Raw genomic sequence first — 26,651 nt, 5'->3', positions numbered from 1 at the left:
CATTTGAGATTATTGGATGAAGCTTGAAAATTGAATACAGTAGGAACAGTATTTGCAGTTACTCTAGAAATTGCTGTCCCAGAGTTACCATTGCTTCAGGTCATTACCTGATCCTCGGCTTAGGTTAGAAAGAATTCTCCTGCCCATGGATTGTGTAGTTTGATAGACATGTGTGGGGCACAGAGGGATTGGTCTTCCATTTGAAATAGCTAGATTAGTGTAGGCTACAACTAGAGACAGGATAATGGAGTTAATGGTCTGTTCCAGTATGACAGTTCCTGTATTGCTGTAACTCTTATAACTTACAGATTAGTTATTAGGGCACAATAGTGCTTGAAAGGCTAATCATAGAGATTAATTTCCATATGCAGTGTTTTTGTTATTTTTTTTAAATCCACGAGGTAGATTCTAGTTAGACTATGTAGACAATTTGGAAAGTACATTTTACTGAATCACGGGCAGTAGTCATAAAACTAAACATAAATGTACTTGTCAATTCTGGATGAGGTTGGTCACTATTTGTAAATGGATTCTGTTTGAATGTCGCAAACAGCTACTAATGCTCCTCCACCTTTGTTTTCTTTTTGGAGGATTGGATAGCTTTGGTCAAAGCTGCAGCAGCAGCAGCAGCCAAGAACAAAGCAGGAAGTAAACCGCGGACCAGTGCAAACAGCAATAAAGATAAAGAGGAGAGAAAATGGTTTAAAGTACCTTCAAAGAAGGAAGAAACCTCAACCTCTACAATCATACAGGAAGTCCAGAAAAAAGAAGAGGAGCCTACATCGAGTGAAACGTTTGGTACAAACTATATTCTAGTGCTTATTTTTCTAAAGGCTGCAAATATTGTTTTTTCTGCCTGTCCAGTTACTATTGGCCTCAGAATCTCTTTTGTTCATGTTGCAAAATGGTACTGCCAATGGTTCTAGACTAGAGGAAGTTGGTGTTTGTATCCTAGTACACTTCAATACTGAGATCTGCAACAGTGTTAATCATTTAGATTTATGTGCAAATTTCTGCTTCCTAAGTGGCTCAGAAGAGATCAGAAGTTTGTTTTTCTAGATCTCTTATTTCATTTTCCCTTATGAGTTTTTTTTAAAAACTAAAATTCTAATGATTCATGGTTATAATGGAGATTTCTAGATATTTTTGAAGACAATGTAATACATATGCCTTCATGTTTTAAGGGCCATCTAGACTTTACCTCTGAATCAGTAAATCCTGATCATGTCAACAAAGTTAATATCTGTTAACTTATTACTTAAAATTTCAAGGTAATATTTTTCTGTATATTGTTAATTATAAATCTTTAAACCGCCTGTTATGGCACATAAAAGCCTATTCATTCATCTTAGAATATATTTTGCATTGAAATATTTACAGTTGGTAAGAAATGTTTATGAAATGTGAATTTGTAGATGAACTCTTCCATGTCTGTTCTTTTAAAAGTAGGATTCCCAGTAGTAGACGTTCCAAAGATGGCATTTGTGCGGGCAGAGAATACATTATCGAACAAGAGGAAAAGTAATCTAGGCAACTCATTTCAGGCAAAGAGAGCTCGTCTTAACAAAATCACTGGTAAATTACCTTTTTATTGAGAACATCATTACTTTTTAACATATCCAAATGTTTACGCTTGTACATAAAGTGCTACGGTAGATCAGTACATGTCTGTTAGTTATATTAATACTTTGCAGTTATTGTTTTTTATGATCTCAAAGCACTACACAAAGAGTAATAAAGCCAACCCTGTTCCAAGATTTTGACGTAAGGTCTGTATTTGGGGCCCACATAAGTGCAGGGGTTCTCCTGTCTTGATCAAGGTGCAGAATTGAGATCTTGTTTAAGTTATGAATTGCATAAACTCCTAATGACTTCCACTCAGTACTGCAAATTAGTGGGGTTCTACTTTGCAGTAAATTCATGATTGATTAATATGTTTTTTTTAAGTAATGTCTTTGCACATCTTGGATTGGAGACAATGTTCTGCTTAATTTGAAAAAAAATGCAGCAAACTGATATAACACACGTGGTAAGGAATAGAATACAATTTCCTGTAGTGGATCCTTGTGGGGCACAGAAGCTTGATAACAACTCCTTAATGAAAAGTCACCTGGGTTACTGACGGATTTGCAGTATTCCAGTGTTCTAAATGTGTTACTTTAGGAGAGCCCAGAGTTCACTAAGTGATATGCCTCCAGTTTAGTGTGTTCTGAATTGGTTGTGAGGGTATCTAATTTACCAGGGAATGCAGTACCTATATCTTGTAGCAGACTGTTCAGTATGGATAACAACCTCTGTTAAGAAGTAGCTTCTTCTTGGGGCCACTGATTGCAGAAGACTTTGAAGTCAAAGATATCTTGCTGCCTCTGCTTTAGTTTTTCTTTAGGCATCTTCAAGTGAGCTGGGTCTCCTCACCAACATTATTTACTAGAGATATTAAGTAATAAAATAAAAGTTTCCGGACAAAGCAGCTCTGAAACACCTACTTATTGGCTGGGCAGCAACAAGCTCTGTGCATAAAATGGAAAAAAAAAAATAATCTGAACATCAGGTTTAAAACTGTTGGCTGTTTCTATTATCTGGTTGTTAAATGTATATTAGTAGTGTTGTATATGGATTTGTGAATGAAGAACTAGCACTGTTTAAAAATACTAGTTTCCCAGTGGATCTATTATCAGGGTCACCTGGAGTCCCTATTACTTAAACATAGAAGAACATAAATTGTTAGGCAAAAGTCAACACGGTTTCTGTAAAGGGAAATCATGTCTTACTAATCTATTAGAGTTCTTCGAAGGGGTCAACAAACATGTGGACAAGGGGGATCCAGTGGACATAGTGTACTTAGATTTCCAGAAAGCCTTTGACAAGGTCCCACACCAAAGGCTCTTACGTCAATTAAGTTGTCATGGGATAAGAGGGAAGATCCTTTCATGGATTGAGAACTGGTTAAAAGACAGGGAACAAAGGGTAGGAATAAATGGTAAATTTTCAGAATGGAGAGGGGAACTAATGGTGTTCCCCAAGGGTCAGTCCTAGGACCAATCCTATTCAACTTATTCATAAATGGTCTGGAGAAAGGGGTAAAGAGCGAGGTGGCAAAGGTTGCAGATGATACTAAACTGCTCAAGATAGTTAAGACCAAAACAGACTGTGAAGAACTTCAAAAACATCTCACAAAACTAAGTGATTGGGCAACAAAATGGCAAATGAAATTTAATGTGGATAATGTAATGGCCATTGGAAAAAATAACCCCAACTATACATACAATATGATGGGGGCTAATTTAACTACAACTAATCAGGAAAGAGATCTTGGAGTCATTGTGGATAGTTCTCTGAAGATGTCCACGCAGTGTGCAGCGGCAGTCAGAAAAGCAAACAGAGTGTTAGGAATCATTTAAAAAGGGATAGAGAATAAGACGGAGAATATCTTATTGCCCTTATATAAATCCATGGTACGCCCACATCTTGAATACTGCATACAGATGTGGTCTCCTCATCTCAAAAAAAGTATACTGGCATTAGAAAAGGTTCAGAAAAGGCAACTAAAATGATTAGGGGTTTGGAACGAGTCCCATATGAGGAGAGATTAAAGAGGCTAGGACTTTTCAGCTTGGAAAAGAGGAGACTAAGGGGGGGATATGATAGAAGTATATAAAATCATGAGTGGTGTAGAGAAAGTGAATAAGAAAAAAGTTATTTATTTGTTCCCATAATATAAGAACTGGGGGCCACCAAATGAAATTAATGGTCAGTAGGTTTAAAACAAATAAAGGGAAGCTCTTCTTCACACAGCGCATAGTCTACATGTGCAATTTGTTGCCTGAGGAGGTTGTGAACGCTAGGACTATAACAGAGTTTAAAAGAGAACAGGATAAATTCATGGAGATTAAGTCCATTAATGGCTATTAGCCAGGATGGGTAAGGAATGGTGTCCCTAGCCTCTGTTCGTCAAAGGGTGGAGATGGATGGCAGGAGAGAGATCACTTGATCATTACCTGTTAGGTTCACTCCCTGTGGGGCACCTGGCATTGGCCACTGTTGGCAGACAGGATACTGGGCTGGATGGACCTTTGGTCTGACCCAGTGTGGCCATTTTTATATTCTTAAATCCTAGAGAATGAAAATTCTGATTAGGTAATCTAGTCCAGTGGTTTTCAAACTTTTTTTTCACGGACCACTTGAAAATTGCTGAGGGTCTTGGCGGACCACTCAATCTTTCCATATGTTGTTTGTACCTTTAGCTAACTATTATAAAGCGCTTTGGATAAAAGAGCTATATTTAAAAAAAAATTAATAATTGTTTTTTTATTCTACATATAAAAGCACACACAGCTCCTATTTTAATATCCGTAGTCTTACCTTTATGATACGATGGATGTGTTCTCTCTCCCCCACCACAGCAGTCCCTAAACTGGGGATGGGAAAGAGGGCCGTCTCTCCCCAGCAGCCGCAGCCTTGGAGCTGGGGAAAGTCGCCTATTTCTCTGGCCACCACAGCCCTGCACGTCCCAAATTCCCCCCCACCCCTTCTTCTCATCCCATTTCCCCCTTCCACCTACTCCCTATTCCCCCCAAGCCCACCACCTCACCTTACATGTGCGTCTTCTCCAGGGTCCAGGCATCTAATTAGTGGAGCCACGCCTGCACAGCTCCACTAATTAGGTGGGTGGCTCTTCGTTTTCTCGTGTACGGCTGCCCAGGCGTGCATCTTAGAGGGAACTATACATGGACCACCTGAATGGAGCTCGTAGACCACTGGTGTTCTGGGGACCACAGTTTGAGAACCTCTGATCTAGTCTATCCACTTGCCTTTGTAAGATTTTTCCTTGTGTTAGAATCTAACAGTTAGATGCTTCACTGTTTTGTTTAGACCAGAAAGGATTTGCACGGGCCTGTTAAAAAAGATGAGACTACATAACAGGCAAACTTTGATGGGAACTCTGCAACTGTAACTTATAACCAGGGCCCTACCAAACTCACAGGCCATTTTGGTCAATTTCATGGTCCTAGGATTTTAAAAATAATAAATTTCATGATTTCAGCTATTTAAATCTGGCATTTCATGGTGTTGTAATTGTAGGGATCCTGACCCAAAAAGGAGGTGTGGGGGAGAGGGGGTCAACAAGGTTATTGTTTGGTGGGGGTTGCGGTACTGCTACCCTTACTTCTAGCCTGCTGCTGGCAGTGGCGCTGCCTTCAGAGCTGGGCAGCTGGAGAGCGGTGGCTGCTGGCTGGGAGCCCAGCTCTGAAGGCAGACCCGCCGCCAGCAGCAGCGTAGAAGGAAGGGTGGCATGGTATGGTATGGCCACCCTTCCTTCTGTGCTGCTGGTGGTGGGGCACTGCCTTCAGAGCTGGGCACCTGGCCAACAACTACCACTCTCCGGTTGCCCAGCTCTGAAGGCAGTGCAGAAGTAAGGGTGACAATACCGTGACCAGTGGCGGATTACGCTTTTCTGAGGCCCTGGGCCAGAACAAGTGGGAGCCCTTCCCCACGCCTTCCAACTGCAGTCGCCCCCGTCTCCCTCCCCCTGTGCTTCTGCTGGGGAGTGGGGTCAGGGCGCAGGGGCTTCCCCTGCTCCCCGGTAGGAGCTCCGGGTGGTCGGGCAGAGCAGGACAAGCCCCCGTGCCTCAGCCCTGCTCCCTAGCAGGAGTGCTGGGTGGGCAGAGTGGGGCATGGGGGTGCCCCAATTGGCCGGGGCCCCATTGACCCAGTAGCTAATCCGCCACTGACCGTGACTTCCCTGAAATAACCTTGCAACCCCCCTGCAAGTCCATTTTGGGTCAGGACCCCCAATTTGAGAAACTCTGGTTCCTCCCATGAAATCTGTATAGGGTAAAAGTTTAGTACAGGGTAAAAGCACACAAAAGACCAGATTTCAGAGTCCATGACATGTTTTTCATGGCCATGAATTTGGTAGAGCCCTACTTATAGCCATTAGGAAAGCACACAAAGACCAAATGTGGGGGGAATGAGTGAAGGGAGGAATTCTAAATAACCTCCTAAAATCAAATGGTTGAAAATTTACTTTGATTGTAGGTCTGGCTTTTGAAGCACAATTGCTTTGCGGTTGAGGGTCATAGCATTGGAGCTCCTTTTTCCTCTCTGGGAGTGTTATTGGAATGGCCGGTGCTAATCCTCATTTATAATACAGGGCCTGTGAATTGTAGGCAGGATCTCATAAGTTTTGTTCTTTTAAATAAAGACTCCATACAAGGGGGTTTCAGAGAGAATCTTTTTATAGATGAAAATGTTTTAATTTTTGTTCACATTTATGTTTTTCATAAAACCTGATGATTGCAAATGATAAAATAAAAAAACCAACCCATTCTAAATATCTCTGTGCAACTTTTCTCTTAAGGTTTGTTGGCATCCAAAGCTGTTGTTGTGGATGGTGCTGAAAAAAAGGAAGGCAACAAAGAAACAGCTCCAGTCCTGGAGCAGGTATGAAATGGTAGAGTTTGATTCTTTTGCAAGGTTCCCACTGGAGTGTGCCATGGAGATATAGTATCCATAACAAAATTGCCCCTTCAGAAACAGTGACAGGGAACGAAATATTTGATCTTATGTTTACATCTCTGCATAGCCAGAAACATACAAGTAAATTGACACAAATGACAGTGTTAACTTTAATTTTCATAAATGAGTTACTGTCTCCAAGGAGTCAAAGGCTAGGAAACAGCGGTCCCAAGGTTTTATAGCTGGAACCATGCCCACAACTGGCTAAGAAAAAGACCCTTACACAAATTTGATTTGTGGTTTGAAACAGGGTTTTTGGCATCTAGTAAAACTTCTTTTGTAAGAAGTTTCTTTTCTATTGTAAGAATTGGTGTTGTAGACTGTGTGTATTTTATGAACTGTTCAATGAGCCATACATTTTGCTAAGATGTATATTTTAATACGTACAAAAAAGAAACTTTAATGTTAGGGGTCTGATTTAAAACCACTTATTTGAAGAATTGAAGGTTGCCTCCCTATCTCTGGCTCATTCCATTGTGTTCAGGTGTTGCTTGAGTCTCAGAATTGTGCATGATCTTGCATGCTAAAAGGGCTGACTACCTAAGCACAGTAAAGCAAGCTAAGGATGAAGTGGCATCCTTAACTCTTGATATTTTTGCTTTTGTTGGCTTAAATAAGATCCTTAATCTATGAGTATGGCTATTTTGTATTAATTTTCATTTTTTTAATGGTTTGTTTTAAACAAACCATCTAAAAAGAGCACTTCCTTTCTTCACAAGCCCCACCACACTCTTAAAATAATCCCTACCCCAAACTTTGATACTGTGTTTCTTGTAACTGGTTCTTTAGTCCTGATATATGGTGGCATTGCTATAGTTTTTCCATTGACACTGTACTGGATCTGAGCATCTCAAATCCAGAGTGCTGTCAATGAAAAGTTATGGTTCTACTTTTAATGGTTAATTCTGAGCTACTAAGGTGTCAATGCATTGACTGGTATTTTGCATAATGGTTTATGATATATTTACATGATATTCCACTTCTCAAATTTTTGCATATTAAAGATGCTATAATTTCTTAGTACTTTTGTATAATACTTTGTGTGCAAAAAACTGAAATGTCTGACAGCATGACATTTCTGGAAGAATCATTACACTGTAAATCTTACTGTGCAGAGTCCCATTGAAATGAATGGGATTTTGCCATTTATTAAGACCATATGCAACAGTATAGATTACAGTGCATATTAACAGAAACTTCTGAATAGTAACTTCTCAATCTAAAATAACTCGGCTGTTTCTATTTTTACTTTGTTGATTAGAAATAACAAAATATCCAGAAGGGACTGTCACCATTCACTGACTAATGGTCTGCAAAACGGTTTTGAAAATACTTGTTTTAGTTATGAGTTCTTAAAAAGCAAAGCATCCAAAACCCAACAAATGTACTACTTTTCCCCTTTCTTCTAACTGAAAAGAAAAACAAAAAACCAGTCAAACATAAACTGATTAAGTTGGGGTGGGAGTGTCTGAGCTCAAATTTTTTTGCTAAATTCCAGCCCAAATGTAAATTAAAATGGCCGAGTTATAAACTTCTAAAATGGCAAAGCTGACAGAGATACTGTCTGCTACCACTGTAATACTGATTGGGTAAAATGTCTTGTAGTGTGTTTTTAAATAATGTAATACAGCACACAGTAATATTCAGGCCAACAGCCAAAAACATACTGTGCTGATGAAATTATATTTATAACTCTTTTTTAAATTTACAACTGTCTTAAGCCCAAAAACCTCAGACTGTTACGTGTAGATTCAGTAGTTTTATTTAAGTGTATTAGGGTTATGTAATGTTATATTTCCTTTTGAGCAAGACCTGCTTAGATGAATAACTTTAATTCATTAAGGTTTTTTAATGTTAGTTTGTCCTTGTTAAGGGGTTAAGCACCTTATCAAAATATTTAATTTAATTTTTTAAATCTTGTTTAAATAACTTTGTAATTTGAAAGAAATGGACGCTGTAGTAATGTCTTTCACATATGTGAAGATGAACAATAAAATTGTTTATTTACAAGTTATGGCTCTAATTAATTTCTGGTAATACCTTTTTGTAATCAGCATAGGTATACGCTACCGTTCATGGAATATTTTATTTAAATGAATAAACTTCACTTAAATCACGTGTATAATGAGCTGATTCAAGGATAAAACTGGGGATAACTGAATGGGACACTTTGCACCGGAATTTTACGTGGTACTTCCAGCATGCCATTCATATAGCACGCAAGGGTGCCCTTTTTTAAGTATGTAGTGTGTGCTGCTTTTTTTTATATTTCCACTGGAACTTGCAGCTCCCATGTTCCAGTGGAAAAGAGAGCTTCTATTCAGTACCAAAAATGCAGTCCTCTGAAGTACAGAGGTCTGAAAACTGGGAAATGCCCCCAAATGTTAGTGGAGTGAAATCTTTTTGGAGAAAGTGGCACGCACGTTCTAGAAACAAAAGTTTACACTTTCATAATTATGGTTTTATTAGCTAACATAATACCATGATGCATATTCAACTGGGCAATAGATGGAACAAATTTGAGGTCATGTGTTCAGATATGTACAAGCTGCCATTATTGGGCAAGTACTAATATTGTTACAGATTACTCAGCTTGTAAGAGAACCTCCTTCTAGCAAAAAATGTAAAATGCTAATTGCTGTAAATTCAGATTAATTATTTTTAAATATTTTAGTACATGCATTAAAAGGAAGGGTGAACATTTTCAGCTTTAGAAAATGCAGCATATTTTGCTTTTCAAAAAGTGTTTGTTTTTTTTAGCCTATATTTTATCTGCTTGGTTTTTTTACAGTTAACAATCTATTTAACCCCGTGGTGCTAGAAGTTGCGATTTCATGAAACATTAGCACAAGCAAGTAGTGTGGTGAAATCCAGACTCCCAGCACTGAAAGGGGTTGTGCTCAAATTTCATTGTTGTTTGTTGTTCTAAGACTTTCCTTAAAGGGGCACTGTCAACCTTTTCAGGTGGTTCTTCAAAATTGAAGTAAATTTGTGGAAAATGACATCCAACTTCTAAATATTTATTTTAAATGGATGACTCTTGCTGAGAAACTTAACTTCTGATTTGTGGTGTGATCACAACAAAGCTAACATATCTACTTCCCATTCTGGTTAGTAGCAATAGTGTTGTTCTCCAAGTCATTCTTTATTCTTGCCGAAAACATTGATGATGATGGTTCATAATGAGAGAGAGAGAGATGGACATGAAAAGTATTTTATTGTATTAGAAAAACAGCAAAATGCACTATTTGTCAAATGGATATTAGATAGTTGGTAGGAGAAAATAATGTGTTTAAGCTTTTTTTGAGGGTATTGCAAGCAATGAGAAATGAAGAGAAACTTTTAAGGATGAAAGTCATTGGCAGTGTCCCTTTAAAAACAAACAGCTTGCTCAACTTTTACTTTGATACATTTGAGTCTGTTTTTCATTTGTATTGGAAATGTTAAATGTTGGCTTTAAAAATGTTTTTGAATAAATGTTTTTGAATACTAAAGATGCTAAAAAAGATCAAAGTAGAATACAAGAACCACAATGAAGAAACTGAAATAAAAGTATCAATTTCTTATTATTTATTCAGGAGATTTCACCTAAACCTCAAAGTCAGAAAAAAAATGAAGCTGATATTAGCAGTTCTGCCAACACTCAGAAACCTGCACTGTTATCCTCAACTTTGTCTTCAGGAAAGGCTCGCAGCAAGAAATGCAAACAAGAATCTGGAGATTCTTCTGGGTGTATAAAGCCCCCTAAATCACCACTTTCCCCAGAGTTAATACAAGTCGAGGATTTGACACTGGTCTCTCAGCTTCCTTCTTCTGTGATAAATAAAACTAGTGAGCACAGACATTTTAAAAAATACCATAATTCCTTATAGTCATAAGAAATATACAGAAAAATAATTGATTGTAAATTAATGTTGCTTTTTACAATGAATCTGCTTTTTATAAAAAAAAATTCAAACGTAAGTGGGTGCATTAGGGATAGCTCAAACTTATAAAAAGTAAAGTCACGTAATGTGGTATGTGAATTATGGTGCAAGTAATAATGGCACTTTTATGGTAGTAGAAAGTCATGGCTTTTAATGATTTTAAGTTCCATTGTATGAATCTCCACACTAATGGTACTAGTGATACAGGAGAAAACAAACACCTCTTCTTAAAGGGCCTGATTCATTAAAAATATGTGCAGTTTTCTTGCGGATCTTTCCTTTCCATCATTGAGGAACTCTGCCTTCAGTGGACTGTTTTGATGTACCTGTGTGAAAACACCTTAGTAGTTCAGCCTTTTTAAAACATGGAACAGGTTTGCAAAATATCAAGATATTGTTGGTGGACAGAAGAGTTGTTGAAACTTATCTGCTGCATAACATCCTTGAATGATTGTATTACGTTTTTGAGCATTACAAGCTCACTCTCTATATGTTGTTTTTGCTGGAGAGGGATAGTGTAGCCTTTTCAGATTTGTTTTGAGCTTCACCTCTTAAAGACACGTTGTTGCTCAAAGAAGGCGAAGTCGTGCAGTCAACAGTTATAACTAACATGGGTTTCTGTAAAGCAAAAGCCTACGTTTTGCTTCACTCCCAGAGCTGTGACAAAATAAGGCCTGAAGAGGACTCCTTCATCACATGTTGCATCCTTACATCTACAGTTGACATCTTCTTGAGGAGATAAACGTCTCTTAAACTTGTAGCAAATTTTAATTGAATGGGGGAGGGAGATAAGCCAGTTCAGTTTTCTGTATTCTCTCAATAAATATAATTGGTTTTAAATCATGTTATAAATTTCCCCCACAAAACACTGTCATCCACACATGTTGCAATACCCCCAAGATGTCGGTAAGTAGTTTTGCTTGAGGAGGTTTTGTGTTTTGGACTGAAGCTATACATTTGCTTGCCATTAAAAAAACAAACAAACTGTATCTTCATTGCCTAGATACCTAATTTTTTTATTATGGTTTGTAACAGCTCCCACCTCTTTTGACTTTTTTTAAAATAGAAATGTAATTTTTGTTGCTACTGCAAATCTTTAGTATGACACAGCGGAAGCTAGGTAAGGCAAGGAGGAAAAAGAATTAATGATTTACAAAACTCTAATTTATGCAGATAAAGCACATTTCCCCAAGTACAATATATGAAACATGCATAAGTGAGGTTTTATTTTTTTTAATGAATCAGGCCTATAATATCTACATATATTTCTCTTCATTTGAGATTCTTCGTGCTGGGGTTTAGACTTCTTGCTATGTAGTGCATTGACAGTTAATGTTTCTGTATTTGCTGTTACCAGGGTGTTAATATCAATTTAGCAGAAAGTGGAGAGATTAGAACTAAAATGAACCATTACTTTTTGTGAGTTTATTTTAAAGTCTTACTGTGACAATTATTTTGCTATACTGGAAATCCTATTGTTTCTTAAACTTTAAGCTGTCTACTTTCTTATTGATTTGTGAAGTGGCTCCCCTTAATGCAAATAGGTTATTTGCATAAGGACCTCCTCTATATCCATGGAGGCTAGATCCTCAAATTCTTATAGTAATATATGAAGCAAAAAAACAAAATCTTGCCTCAAACATTAACATTCATCTGATATTCATAGTTTTTATTCATTTTTACAAAGCACAATGTGATTAGCAGTTCTGCAGAAGAGAACTATGTAAAGCATGACCCTTCTCTAGATCTTAAAATATTTCCGTAAGATTATGACGTATCTCTACTTCATGAACATTGAAAGATCTCTTTTTAGGTCCATCACAGCCAGTGAATCCCCCTAGATCCTACAAATATAGCCAGAGGAGAAGAAGATCACAGCGTTTAGCCACTTGCTCGTTGCCTGATGAGTCTATACAAAAAGTTCCTTCTCCCTCTCCAGTCACTGATGGAAAAGTGTTCTCCATCAGTGCTCAAAATCAACAGCCATCAATATCAGAGGGTAATGTATTTAATCTAATAAAGAACGACCCGAGAGAAACAATCATAAAGAATAAGACCTTTCACATTTTTTTTCACCATATCTTTCACTAACATTGAGTACCTTTAGCTATATGCTGTTCGTTTATTGTAACACTGCGACCCATACTGTTATTTGTTGGGCTTATATATCTTTGTTAATATTACATTCTTTTTTTTGTGTAGTACCTGATGTTGCTCATATGTCACTTGAGAAGCGTGGACCATGTCTCCCTCTTGACTTAAGCCGTAGTTTGGAAGTTACAGCACCATTATCCACAGAATCCACTTTCCGTAATGAGTACCCCAGTAAAGAAAAGGAAGATACTCAGATGATTACATATCATTCTTCCAAAGCAGTAACTGATGGAAGAGTAGCTACAACAGCGTCAGGTAAAGAGATTCAGTTCACAAGCAGTTAGGTTTATAGCTGCAGGGTATGTAAGTGTATTGTATGTGTTCAATCATACAAAATGAAGGGATAGGTTTTCTGTTACAAGCTTTCAAGTCTTCCATTCCTTCTGGGATCCTTTTAGATTCTGTGTCTTCTCCCAGCTTTGAACTACATTAGTGCTTTGGTTCTAATGTTCTTCAAGGTGGATCTGTTTTTATACTACAGGTAGGGATCGCAAGCTCAAGAGCAGCAATTTTGAAAAGGAGCATAAATATCAATAAAGCTACTTTGCTGTCAAATGTTAAACTCAGGAATTCCCATTTGTCTTTTAGCTTTAGGTTTAAAATTTAGGAATATCAATTTAACTTTCTTTAGCCAGTCTTGGTTTGATTTTTTTCTTCATTTGTTTGATTGGGAAAATACAGTAATGCTTGTAGAGTAGGATTTTCAAAAGCAGTCAATGTTGGTCTAGCTCTGCTCTCATTTAAAATCCACTGGATTTTTTCCAGTGACCTCAACGGGAGAAATATATGATGCCAAAGATGAACATTTCTGAAAATCCCCCTGTAATTTATAAGTTTATAGCCCTGATCCTATAACCTGTTCCCTGGTGTCAGTGTAGAGCCCCACACTGGGGCTCTGCAGGGGGTCCCACCTGCATGTAGTAGGTGGCCAGAGTTGGGTCCCATCACTCAAGTCATGCATTCAGTTTACTTATGCAGTATAGAAGGCCTGAGAGTTGTTTAACTAAAGTGATTAAAAATGCAAAAAGTAGGAACTTTTTACTGTTCTGAAAAATTAATTTGGAGACCGATTTGTTCTCTAAAATAAAATTTTGTGCAATAAATTATTAAAAATATAGATTTCTGAGTAGCAGCCGTGTTAATCTGTATCTGCAAAAAGAACAGGAGTACTTGTGGCACCTTAGAGACTAACAAATTTATTAGAGCATAAGCTTTCGTGGACTACAGCCAACTTCATCGGATGCATAGAATGGAACATATAGGAAGAAGATATATATGTACATACAGATAAGTTGGAAGTTGCCATACAAACTGTGAGAGGCTAATTAGTTAAGATGAGCTATTATCAGCAGGAGAAAAAAACTTTTGTAGTGATAATCAAGGTGGCCCACTTAAACAGTTGACAAGAAGGTGTGAGGATACTTAACTTAGGGAAATAGATTCAATATGTGTAATGACCCAGCCACTCCCAGTCTCTATTCAAACCCAAGTTAATAATATCTAGTATTTTTTAGTCTCTAGGTACCACAAGTACTCCTGTTCTTTTTAAAAATATAGAAACATTCTTAAATATTTGTAACTCACTATTTGAAGTATTGTGCTCAAATGAGACTGTACATTCTTATCAGGAAAAATTAAATGTCATTGTGTGGATAGTGATATATTCATGGAATAACTTCCATGGCCCCACTCTTGGAAAGATACCACTCAGTGCAGATTCCTGTTGACTCCACATAGAACATAAGAACATAGGTTGATTTCTTTGCCCATTCACAGCCTTAGTTACCTAGTTCCAGGCAGGAATTATTTGGTGAAACTCTGTGACCTGTATTATGAGAAGATTAAACTAGATGATCATAATGGCCCCTTCTGCCACTAAAATCTATTAATCTATAAAATAGATATATTTTTAAGATAAAGCGGACCATAAATATTTCCAATTTTCATTTGTTAAAATTTTTTAAACGTTGCTCTTCTCTACTTCTCCAGTGAAACTTCATGCATGTGACTCTGTCTTCTCTTGTCTGATTGTGCTATATTACAAACAGTAATTTATAAGAATTCTCCAATGCATTGAAATGTAGTGTGTACTTCAGATTCTATAACAATTTTTCATATCATACTTCGCTTGTGGTGCTAAAAAAGAGAGCTAGAGATTCCATAGAGAATTGTACAGAAACCCACTCATTGAATGTCGATGCCCAGTGTCTTGAGCTCAGAACTATTTGGAAGAGCAGTGTCCGTTGGGGCCGCATGTATGCCCCCATCAAGGAATCTGTGTGTTCAGAGCCAGGTTACAAAAGAGGGACCAGCAGCACCAGCTACCATCTGTTTCTGTGTTGTCATAGCTCGCTGCAAGTGTTGTGACCATCAGCTTTACAATTTCATTATTTATTCTGATTTTCCTGCTGAATCTGTGTTGGGTAGGGTGATTGCTGGTTAGTTTAGTGTAATTAGTGTTGCTTTTTAGGTGTTTGCTTTGTTGCAGAGTATCCTCTTGGCACCAGCTTAGGGTCTGAGTGGTTTGGTCCTGGTCACTAACTGTTCCTTCACTCAGTGAATGTCATAAAACTGCTTCAGTGAATGGGCCTGGTTTTAGTCCAGGCTATGGATTATTCTGACCAAAAAAAAAACACAGGCTTTGAACAAAGCATGTTGTGGATCAGAAATATTTGGCACGTCAGTACTCGTATTGTTTACTCCATCTCAGAGAAGACTGTTTCCTGAGGTGTGCTGGTTTGTCTGAGGTTTTTACATCTTGGGCCCAGAATATATGAGACAGTATTTACAGCTTTTCCTTCTGCAGAAGGCTGTGAAAGCTAATTTGATGGATCTGATTTCCACAGTTTCCTGGTCTTTCTAAGGTTAACAGTGCTTGTTGGCTCCACATAAGATTCAAAGTAGTCTGCTTCAGGTTTGAGGGAATCATTCCTTGGGTGCCGGGTACCCGTTGTTGTATCTGTACCTCTGGGTCTGTGGCTTGATCATTCTGCTTCTTGGAGATGGCAGTGCTTGTTCTGAATAGGGATGTAAAATGTTAACCGGTTAAGCGATTAACCGATAAGTATCAGCCTTATTGGTAAAGTATTACAGTTAACATTTAAATTCTGGCTGTGGGACTTCGCTGCTGCCCCTTCTATCCACCGTCCCTGGGATTCTGTCCTGAGGAAGCTCAGGTGAGTTTTCTAGGTGGCATGCTGCAGACCAGCCACCTGAACAGCACATGTGCTATGGTTGGAAGGATAGGTCTGAGGCAGTTGAGCTATTTGGATCTGAAGCTTCCATAGGGAGTCTTGTATCTGAGGACCCCATCTTTGGGTGACCTGATAAGCCTGTGTTTTTGAATTAGAGGGAGCCCCTGGCTCCTGTGCCATATTCTTGGCTTGTCATAGGTCTTCTGAGCCTGATAACTCGAGTTTGCCTCATAGTCTTCCTTCTTCATCTTTGAAGAAGTCCTTCCTTCCAAGGGCTACCCAACTTAGCCTTGGCATCATCAGGAACAGGCTTTGAAGCTCATTTGGTCTGCTCTCATCTTTGGAAGACCCTTATGCACTTTTGAAGGGGTCTGGTCTTCTCCTAGATAGGTATTTACTTACGTGGGTTTCTCCCATACCCCTTTCTGCAGATTTCCTTTCCTTGGGGAGCTTTTGGACAATATGGCTCTTTGAGGAGCAATCACCACTGGTTTCTTCTTTGCCCGAATACCCTAGAATCTAGACACATCTATTCCTGTTCGCTTCTTCTCTCTGAGGAAAACTAGAGTTCTTTTACCCATGTTGTCTTACCACACTTCCATCTTGAGGGCTGTCCTTTGATCAGGAATGAGGATAATCTAGACAGAAATCCTGTCAAAATTGGAGGATGGCTGATGATATGGAAGTCATGGATTGTACTGAATTCAGGCTGGCTTCTTCCACATCCTTTGAGAAGCTAGTGGTGGCAATGTCACCACTGGAGGACTGCAGTTTCAGAATCTGTTGGGAGCACTGGCTGACGTATTGAATCTGATGTTTCTCAACTACCCCCAGAAAATACACATTGATTTTTGACATCCTCAGATCTAAAAAAAAGGGTTGAGTCAAGTTCAGTATCTTCATTAATGATCTGGAGGATGGCATGGATTGCACCCTCAGCAAGTTTGCAGATGACACCCAACTGGGAGGAGTGGTAGATACGCTGGAGGGTTGGGAGAGGGTACAGAGGGACCTAGACCAATTAGAGGATTGGGCCAAAAGAAATCTGAGGTTCAACAAGGACAAGGTCAGGATAGGTTTCATTAAGTGATCATGTATAACATAACTGTGAACAGGATTGTGAAAGACTTCATGATTTCTAAAGTAGAGCTTAATGCCCATATGAGGGTAGAGAAAAGTGAAAAGGAGCTAACCAAGGGCAAAAAATAGTCAGCTTATCGTCTTCTGTGTTAGTATTGTAAGCCCTTTGAAGCTTGCCAAGTGTCTGCAATAAATCATCTTCCGAAGACAAGAGGTGCATATCTACATAGCTCTTGCCAGTGGCAACCAGTTTTACTTACAGCTAATCTTCCAGCAGTCAAATCTGCCAAAGTTTCTGTTTGAAATTTCAAACATGCTACCATGAACCTGATGCACTAAATTACAGTGTACCACATATGGAAAATGATCTCACATAAAAGTTTTAGTGTGCTCTTGTCTCAGGCGACTTACGGTTAGATAAGAGACCAGGGTTTGCTTCTCAGCTCTGCCAAAGACTTTCTGGTGTTGAGCATGTCACTTTATCTCTCTCTGCATAAGTTTTCTCATCTGTGAAATGGCATTATCTCAGAAAAGTGTAACAAGGCTAAATTAATATTAATAAAGCACAGTGAGGTCCTGGGATAGAGGGTGCTATAAAAGTGCGAGATATTAACAGTATTCCTATTATTGTCACCAATGTACAGAAAGCAGATGGACCTGTAATATTTAGATAGAGAGAAATGCTATTTCCCCAAGACTCAAATTAAAATGGTACCTATTTTTCTCACCTTGAATAAACTGAAATGTATTAAGTTTATCATGACTTCTGAGGCTAGAGATAGAGGGGCCATTTGAAGAAAGTGATGCCATTTGTGGGCCTGGAAGTGTTTGGCTCTAGTGTAGGACATAAGCCATTTAAAAAAAAAAAAAGTAGATCATATTTAATTGTGGAAAAAGAACATTAAATATTTATTCATTCATAGCAAAGCTTTTCTTTTGTCAAACCGTTAACATGTTGCTTTTCAAAGGGGAGGGCAGTGAAAAATTGAGCTTTTCTGCAATGAAGTGCAAAACACATGCTTTGCAATTAACTTCTTACATGTATGCTTCAAGCAAAGGCACTTATGTTGTCCAAAATGTACAGCTTGTGATTCTATAAGTAAAACACAAGAACACTATAATTTAGTTCCTCGGACTATTAACTACTTACATCTACCACTCTCTTTGGTATCTGCATATAGATACTGATACACTTTCATCAACTTATTATTTAATATTTGCATTGAGGTAGTGCCCAGAGACCCCAGATGGGGATGGTGCCCCCTGTGCATTCTAGACAAGGTACACACATATACCATGAAAAGACAGTCCTCTACCTGAAATGCTGACAATCTAAGTAATTTTATTTGCTTTTCCAGCACCTAGCCTATTGCAGATGTTCAAAACCTGATCAATATAAATGTATTAAAAAGATGCCTGATTATTATTGAGCTGGCAGGACAAAGTGCAGTTCTTTTGAAAACTGACAAAATTCTAAATTCAACTGTCATGTCTTCCATTATTTCCACAGTTTTCCACCATTTTGATGCTACTAACTAGAACAGAACCACCACCTTCTTTGGAGTAGCGAACAGTATCTTCAGTTTTAAGTGCAAGGAGGGAATTCAATGTTACATTTTTAGCTTCTTTATCTCAACTGCTGCTTCTTGTTCTGGGTTCAGCCTTAAGTTATAGTTAGGAGTTATGTTGACTAAGTAACGGAAAAGGTATATAGTTTATCAGAATTATTTTTCCAAATTTGTCTTTGGTTCTTGTGAGTTAAAACAAGTCTGCTTTCCAATGAGACTGACAAATATCCACAGACAGCCTGTAAACTGTTAAGTCCCTCTGAAACCTGTTGCATTTGTACCATTAGTGCTTCATTGTAGATTTCCTTGTGTAAAATACAGGCTTTGTTTTGATCAAAACCCTCCTTATCCTCTGCAAATTTTACATGGTTATGGAAATTGAATGCAAATGTCAACATGCAATCTTCCTATCTTGCAATTTAACAACTCTTGACAGTGTTTATACTTTAACACAATTATCTATTTTTAATGATCCAGTCCATTGTTTTCTACCATTTTCTTCAAAATTAGACATGTCAGATGAATTCATTCATTGATGATTTTGATCGCTGATTACAGTAACTCAGTATTGATCATCAACTTTCACATACGCTGTAGCTAGAATGAGAAACCACTACCTACTGAATTTAATACTCAAGGATAAAAATGAGATTAGCTAGCCATTTCTGTATATTGAATTGTTATCAGTGTTCTCATCTACCCAGTGTTTCGGAAGTTTCCTGATACTAGCAAACCAAGCCTCCCAGCAGTTCACAGATCTGTCTACACCCCTGTCTTCAGCATTCATTGAGAGTTCATTCCAGTTGCTAGTCATGCCCTTCTCTCCAATGATTTCTGCCTTTGCTTGTCCCCTGAAGGGTTACAGTCAGTTTTGTGGAGTTCTTCTGTTTCCTAATAGGCAAAGAAGAACCTTAATGTTCTCATCACTCCTTTAAACTTTTAAGAGTTAGTTTTCATGCACAGATTGAAATTAAGAGTCTGTTTAAAATGTCCATGATATATATTTAAAAATATATTTTCATGTAAATACTTGAGAGTGACAGAAGCTCCAAAAATGAAAAAAACAAAATCCATATTTTTTTAGAAAGCCCTGACTATATTGGTCTTATCTATGCTTAAAGATATTACAATGTTAAGGGATGTGATTTTTTTTTTTTTTTTGTAACTGGCATAGTTATTCTGGTGAAAACCCATAGGTTCTTAGGTGTTGTCAAACTGGAATAGGTTTTACCAGAATAAGCTATTTTATACCAATATACATTTATTTGCACTTGAGGGTCTGTGCTGCTTTAACTATGCTGGCATAATTAAAGCAGCAAAACTGATGTAGTCTGCATATATTTGAGCTGAAATAGGTCTTTCCATTATTTCATGGAGGTGGCAAAACTCGCCTTTGAGGTAATGATATCGACATCGATTGCTCACATCTGGTCCTTCAGTGTCTTTGGTGTACACACACAATACACAGCATGCATAGCACTTCCTGCATAGATTCCCGCACTGCCGCTGTGTGTGGGTAGGAGGTCATATCTGGTTACCTCAAGAGGAAACAAGTGACAATTAAAAAATCCTTTACAGAGTCACTACCGTGTTTCATTTTTATCAGTATTTAGTTTATGCAAATTATTAAATTATGAACGGTATTGCTCTGTTGGTTACATTGGTTTAAAAGGCTCCGAATGATCACCTCTTACTTAATTTTATGGCTATTTAGTGTAAATCAACATTTTATTTTATAAGATATGATAACTTACACATTTGAAATCAAAATATCAGGTTTATGAAATAGCATTTATTTAGGTACAAATGAAATTATAATTTTCAAAACATGTAGTGATTACTAATAGGAAGTATATCTAGGCTTCTATTTCATATGATTATCCACTTCCTCTTATGCGCCTCTAAGTGAAGACTCGATAAAGTTGCTCACTAGGAAAAGTGTAACTGTATGTGTTATCTTCTCCTTTCCTGTTACTGTAGTGATGGAGCTTACATGGGTAAATTATTTTAAAGGGCATTAGTGTCACTGTAGCAGAATTCTTTCTATAAAAAATACCTCCTGGAGCCATCAGCCAGCTTTCTTAGTCACCAGTTGATTAGTTTGTCAGGTGGTATTTAAGCTTTAATGGTCTAATTTCAGGATTTTGAAAATTTAAGGTAATGTTTGGAATAATGACATTTGATGGGTTTGGATCGCTGACATAGGAAAATTGTTTTTAAATAACTAGTTTAAATCCAGTCCTGTTTTGGGAAGATGACTTGGGACTAGCTTATTCAATGGACTGTTCAGATGTGGAGCCCTCAATGTTCTGGCTCAAAATAGTAGTGGCCTAACCAGATTATCTGATGTGTGGTATTATGTGATCTCAGTTTAGTTTGTACAGTACACATGCCCACATAACCTCCTCCCCCACCCCCAAAAAATAAAATAAAATAAGTAGCAGCATTAGCACTAATGGGAACCTTTGTTAGCCTTGACAGAGAGGCCAAGTATTGATTGTCCATAGAATACTAAAAAATAAGCTTCCATCTCTAGAGGTGGTCCTTGCAGGTTAGGGTGAAGCCTGCTGGTAGAATGGGATGTGGGAGGTTGTCGTTGTTGTTGTTGTTTGTTACTTGTTATGTGATGACAGTGTGCTCCTGGCTCTGTAAAAACACAAAGTGAAGACTCTTGGAGCCCTGCAGAACTTTACAGTCCAACAAGACAGTCACAGAAGCTGGGAAGCCCTGAGGCGGAAATAGTTCAGATAATGTTTTCTGTTGCTAACAAATATATTTATTAGGGATATTTAACCCAAAGGGTGTTTTACATATCCCTCCTCCCCTCCTATCTCTGCTGCTCAGAGTGGTGCTCAGGCTGGGACCAGTGTTGAGGGTATTGGGCATCAGGAATAGTCTGTTCAAACTATTGGATGGGGCTTAACAACACCAACTGAAGAAAACACCTCCAAGCAGCACCCTGAGACCTAGAGGCACTTTGGCTCCTTCCCTCTACCCAGTACAAGTAGCTGCTTCCAGCTGCTGGCCAGGGTGCATGATGGGGAGTGGGATCTGAAGCTGCCTTTACATCAGACAGCTTGGAAGGTCCACCATGTAGTAGCCTCTGTGTTGGGTAATTCCTGCTGCTTTGTGTACCAGTGCCCTAGCTGCTCCTGCTGCCTGTTCACTGTGAAGTTCCTTGGCTACTGCTTGAGGGAAGAGGCTTCTCAGGAGCTGGAGTGCTAGGGGGAAGCTGATGTGAAGTGTGTGGCGCTCTGTCTGGTGAGGGAAAACTAGCCCAGGAGGAGGCTCTGTGCTCTCTCTCGGCATACGTGTCCCCAGAGCATTACCGCTTTCTGTACCAAGTCTTTTTTGTTAAGTAGAGGACTTCGATTTTCAGGCCTCTCAATCCATCGCTTTTCATGAGCACTAAATTCACATAGTTTTCTTACTCCTGTTTTTAATTTCCTTAATTGTTTTCTCTTTTATAGTAATGAACTCTATAAGAGAGGACTTCAAAGAACCCCAAAAGAACCTCCTCTTTATTTGGATCATATTCAGCGTTCTGGCTGCTTTAAGGTTTTCTGCAGGGTTAATCTTTTGCATTATTGTCAGACACCAAGATTTTTAGAAGTGATTAAGGATTTTGAATGCTATTTTTGGGGGCCCAATTTTTGAGACACCATAATGGTACCTGATTTTTTCAGAAAGTGCTGAGTACCTGCCTTCTGAAAATTGGGTCCCATTTAGTGTTTTTAAATTGGATATTCAAAATCATGAATAACTTTTGGAAAAACTTGGCCTGAAATATTACCAGAATGTACACACACAAACTTTACCCAAAAGAGTGATTTAAACACCCAAACAGCTGTTACTGTGCTAACCTCAGCATCAGAGGATCCTAACCACAAAATATGTCAAGCTACTCTTGTGAGAGTGATTCTTATACTGAAAAGGATGATAAATAGATTTTTAAATGTTTAAAAAACCCAGATACCTCCTTATAATTTTGTAAGACTATATTTCCTTAGTATTTTGCAGCATTAGGCAGGGAGGCCTTAGACTACATCTAGAGCTTTCCTGTTGTGTAATTAGGGAACAGACTTAGAGCTTGCACTGCATTGGCCAGTAAGGTTGGTGGGAGATCTTGGTGATGCTGGTAATTGTTTATTGAGCAACTTATTTTTTCCCTGTGGCAGAGAGTAAAATAGGTATCCTCCTTAGATCAAAATAACTTTGGGTCTTATTTGGTTTGATTATTTGAAAATTGCCTTGATGCTTTTGATAATAAATATCAGAGTTACAATATTAAAATATTTTTTCATCTCTGTTCAGTTAGTTTTATGATTTCCTAGCTTGCAATGAAGAGAAAAATCTTCTAAATACTGAGCACTTTAGGGAATAATCGAGGATTAGGAAATCTTTCAAAACACTCTTTGTATGCAAGTGTAACTTCAAATTCTGATTTATACACAAAGCTTTCTGCTTTACATATACTTCAAATTTATTTTCTTTAGATTCCAATTTTAAAAGGACACTGATTTCCAGAGGTAACCTAATGAGCTTCTATTAGATTAGAGGTAGAATACCATTTTTAAAAATAACTCCTGAATGCAATAAACTTTGATGTTGTAGACTTTCTATTGAGCCAAATGTTTTTTTAATAAGTAGCATTGTAACCCTAAAATCTATTAAAGATAGCTATCCCTTCAAAGTAAGACACAGTTAATTAACTGTGGTGACATCAGCTCCTTGACAGTTACTAGTGACTTCCACTGTAATGGAAAGAGAAGAAAAGGGAAAAAAAATATCTAAAGCAGGAGAGAATTAAATTGAAATTAACCTCTCTGTTTGGAATCGATATCTCCCTTTTTTTTTTTTTTTTAAAGTAGAGAGAACAGACTTTTTTTTGGCATGTAGCATTTAGTAAATAGTAAGACTGAGACCTAGGCATTCAAAACTTAACAATATATTCACTATTATGAAAATATTTCCTGTACTTGTCATTTCAGCAGCCTGACTCAGCCAGTGACCTGGCTGCTATGCTGATATACAGGATTAAATCCTTACTGAATGCCCAGTAAATTTGTCTTCTTGTTTTCAGCACCCTCGTCCCATGTACATGCCTTACATCTGGAAATGCCTTTAACCAATAGTCTAAAGTTACCCAAAGGGAATAGTAAAAAAAAGAGGTCCTCCACGTCAGTCAGCTCTGAAGGGACAGAGATACAGTTCTCTGTGCCTGTAAAGGAGAAATGTTTTGAGAATCTGCAGGAGAAAATGTTAAAGAAGGTCATTGAGAAGGACAAGCATTCAGAAGTTGGTAAACTACAATGCTTTTTGTTTCCAGTGCTTAAGACCGTAAAAGTAATTGTAAAGCATCTTTAAAAATCAATGTGTTATTGTGTCTTTCTTTTAATTATGTATTGATAGGAATGTTTACAACCAAGTAACTTTTACAAGAAAGTACATCGTCCGCAGTGGTCCCACTAAGCTTGTGTGTTTTTCTTAAACCTACAGGTATACTGAAAACTGAAAAAAAGGTGAAATTGGAAGAGAAAAGCTCATCATCATTTGGTATGCACAGAAAATCATATTTAAGCAAAAAGTCTAAAGCTTGAGAGAGTAAGAACATAGCCTGTCCCTAACTTTTTACCTGTTATGCTCTTTTAGGTGTAAGTGCTCAGCTGTATTAATATTTCTAAAGCATCCAGTTTTTAAAAAACAAAAAACCTGAAACGCAAACACCTAAATTGATGCAAAAGGTCTTGGAAATAAGTAAACTTGTGTGACAATGTATGCCTAAGAGATTGTGTGTAAATTGCAAGGACGCGGAGGGACAAATCCGGTAGTAATAGTAGGGCTATAATGTCATGTGTCCGTTCCTAGACCAACTGGGTGGGGCATGAGGCCTAAGAGGAAAAGAATAATGATAGGGTACCCTTTATAACCTTTTTCAATTAAATTAGTGGTATGTGTGGTTATTAACTTGTGCCTAGAGGTGGAATAAATAAAGAAAAAGTCTAATGGCTAGGTATCCAACAGAATATGCGATGCCTCCTAAAATGAAATATAAATTAAGGAAGTTTGGGGTATTCACTCTTCAAATATTACAGAGATGGTCAGATAGGGACTCATTCATAAAATTTCACTTTTGCCACGATTCACAGTTTTCCATCCCCAAACAAATTCATTTTTGACACAGATTCAGCCCTATATGTGTCTGAATTGCTCATCAATCTATGGAAGAAAAGAAGGAATAGAAATAAGCCCAATTAGCTCTAATTGAAACATTCACTATATCTGCTCTTATTCTGTGTGGCTAAGGGAAATGTACACAAAAAAAAGTGTTTCAGAGTAGCAGCTGTGTTAGTCTGTATCCATAAAAAGAAAAGGAGTACTTGTGGCACCTTAGAGACTAACAAATTTATTTGAGCATAAGCTTTCGTGAGCTACAGCTCACTTCATCAGAGTCATACAGTGGAAAATATAATGGGGAGATTTTATATACACAGAGAACATGAAACAATGGGTGTTACCATACAGACTGTAACAAGAGTGATCAGGAAAGGTGAGTTATTACCAGCGGGAGGGGGGGCGGAAATGTATGCATCCAATGAAGTGAGCTGTAGCTCACGAAAGCTTATGCTCAAATAAATGTGTTAGTCTCTAAGGTGCCACAAGTACTCCTTTTCTTTTTACAAAAAAGAGTATTATCTTAGAGTCAGTCTTTGGGGTTTATTTTCCAGCTGAAGTCAAGTCCCTCTTTCTGGCTTCACAACTGTCTGCTTTGGAAATAACTATGAAGTTAGAAACTGTGGATTATGGCTTCACATGGAAAGCAAGTAGCAGGGACAGATGAATTATTATAAAACAAAGACTCCATTCACATGTAGATTTCAGTAGTACTTAAAAAGGAGTAGACATTCAAAAATGTAACTTTAATTTTATTCAGAACAAACTCTGCTGATAAAATTTTGGGTGAGAGGACAGCTAGCTGTTCTTAAAGGAATTTATGGCAGCTACAGTTTCAGGTGTTCATCATTAAGCTCCATACTAGATCATGTAGCATGCTTTGCTAGAGGATGTAATTTTTTAAATTAAGAGTTCTTTCTGTTCTCATCTTCCCTGTTTCTACAGCATGATCAAAACCTGGAAAATAAATGGGTTGTCTACTCTGTTTCTTGCAAACTAATTGATGTACTACTGATGTATTTTTAAAATATACATTTTTAAAAATATAAGCTTTATTAAAACTGGGTCTTATTTTTTTCCTCATGTGCGGGTCACATCTGGAAATTCTGAAGGCTACATAATGTTACCTGTCAAGATGTGGGATACAGTTGACTTCTTGACACTGAGAAGCTGAATTATGTTACTCTGCTAGGAAGAGTCTCACTAATAACTGTGTTAACTTCAAGGTGTCTCAGCTAAGGCGGAACCCCAGTGCTGTTCCAAAATCAGTTAATCACAGGGGCTATACACATGGCACTGAACAAATTAATTGACTCATTCCACTCTGGGCAGGTGACTGGAACAACGGATTTAAAATTTAAATTTTGCTTTTAGGGTAACTGAAAGAAAAAAGTATTCAAGGATGATGGTAATACTTTAAAATGTTAATTTGCAATTAGGTAAAAAGAAAGAAAAAGATAAAGAGAAGAAAGAGAAAAAGGAAAAAGATCATAAATCAAAACAGAAGAAGAAGAAGAAAAAGAAGAAGAAAGCGAAACAGCATGGTGAGTTAAGAAAAATTAAGACAAAAAGTAAAGATCAAATACTATCTTTCTGGTTCTGATTGGTTGTTGTTACCGACTGAAATATTGAACATTCATACAGTTCAGAAACAAGTTCTGAAATTTCAGAAATTACCAAAATGAGGTGGTGGTCTTGTAATTTCACATAGCAAAGACACTTTGATTTGGTATCTCCTCTCCTTCTCCCTTTATATCCTGTCTCCAGGTGATCATGTCCACTCATGGCTTTAACTACCATTTTTACACCAATGACATGTAGATACACTTCTCCACTCCAGCCTCCCTCCACCCAGTTCTGCATCTCAGACTTTCACATCCAGCCCTGACTATCTCACTGCTTACTTTTATTTTCATATTTAGGTTGTGTCTAAATCTTGCCAAATCTTTCTGCATAACATCTCTGAGATACAGTTTTTCCTATTCATCCTCATAGCTGAAACTTGCATATTTGCTCTCATCATCTCATGTCTCAGT

General features: G+C 37.8%; 1 protein-coding gene across 12 annotated transcripts in view; it reads left to right on the top strand.

The window, feature by feature from the left end:
- Positions 1-26,651, top strand: part of PHF20L1 (PHD finger protein 20 like 1) — an 87,789-nt gene that overhangs the window by 32,776 nt on the left and 28,362 nt on the right. For 4 of the 12 annotated variants that reach the window (XM_084619722.1, XM_084619725.1, XM_084619723.1 and 1 more), the window contains 9 exons: positions 591-798; positions 1,447-1,575; positions 6,362-6,444; positions 10,098-10,350; positions 12,259-12,444; positions 12,648-12,854; positions 23,525-23,743; positions 23,941-23,997; positions 26,055-26,159. In XM_084619722.1, the coding sequence (XP_084475848.1) occupies positions 591-798; positions 1,447-1,575; positions 6,362-6,444; positions 10,098-10,350; positions 12,259-12,444; positions 12,648-12,854; positions 23,525-23,743; positions 23,941-23,997; positions 26,055-26,159 (1,447 nt within the window). The remainder of the gene's footprint in view (positions 1-590; positions 799-1,446; positions 1,576-6,361; positions 6,445-10,097; positions 10,351-12,258; positions 12,445-12,647; positions 12,855-23,524; positions 23,744-23,940; positions 23,998-26,054; positions 26,160-26,651) is intronic. The other 8 variants (XM_084619721.1, XM_084619724.1, XM_084619719.1 and 5 more) reach the window with 6 other exon arrangements.

The sequence above is a fragment of the Lepidochelys olivacea genome (genome assembly GCF_965140295.1).
Source record: "Lepidochelys olivacea isolate rLepOli2 genome assembly, chromosome: 2".
Taxonomy (NCBI): Eukaryota; Metazoa; Chordata; order Testudines; family Cheloniidae; genus Lepidochelys; species Lepidochelys olivacea.
This window is presented reverse-complemented; position numbering and strand designations above follow the sequence as displayed.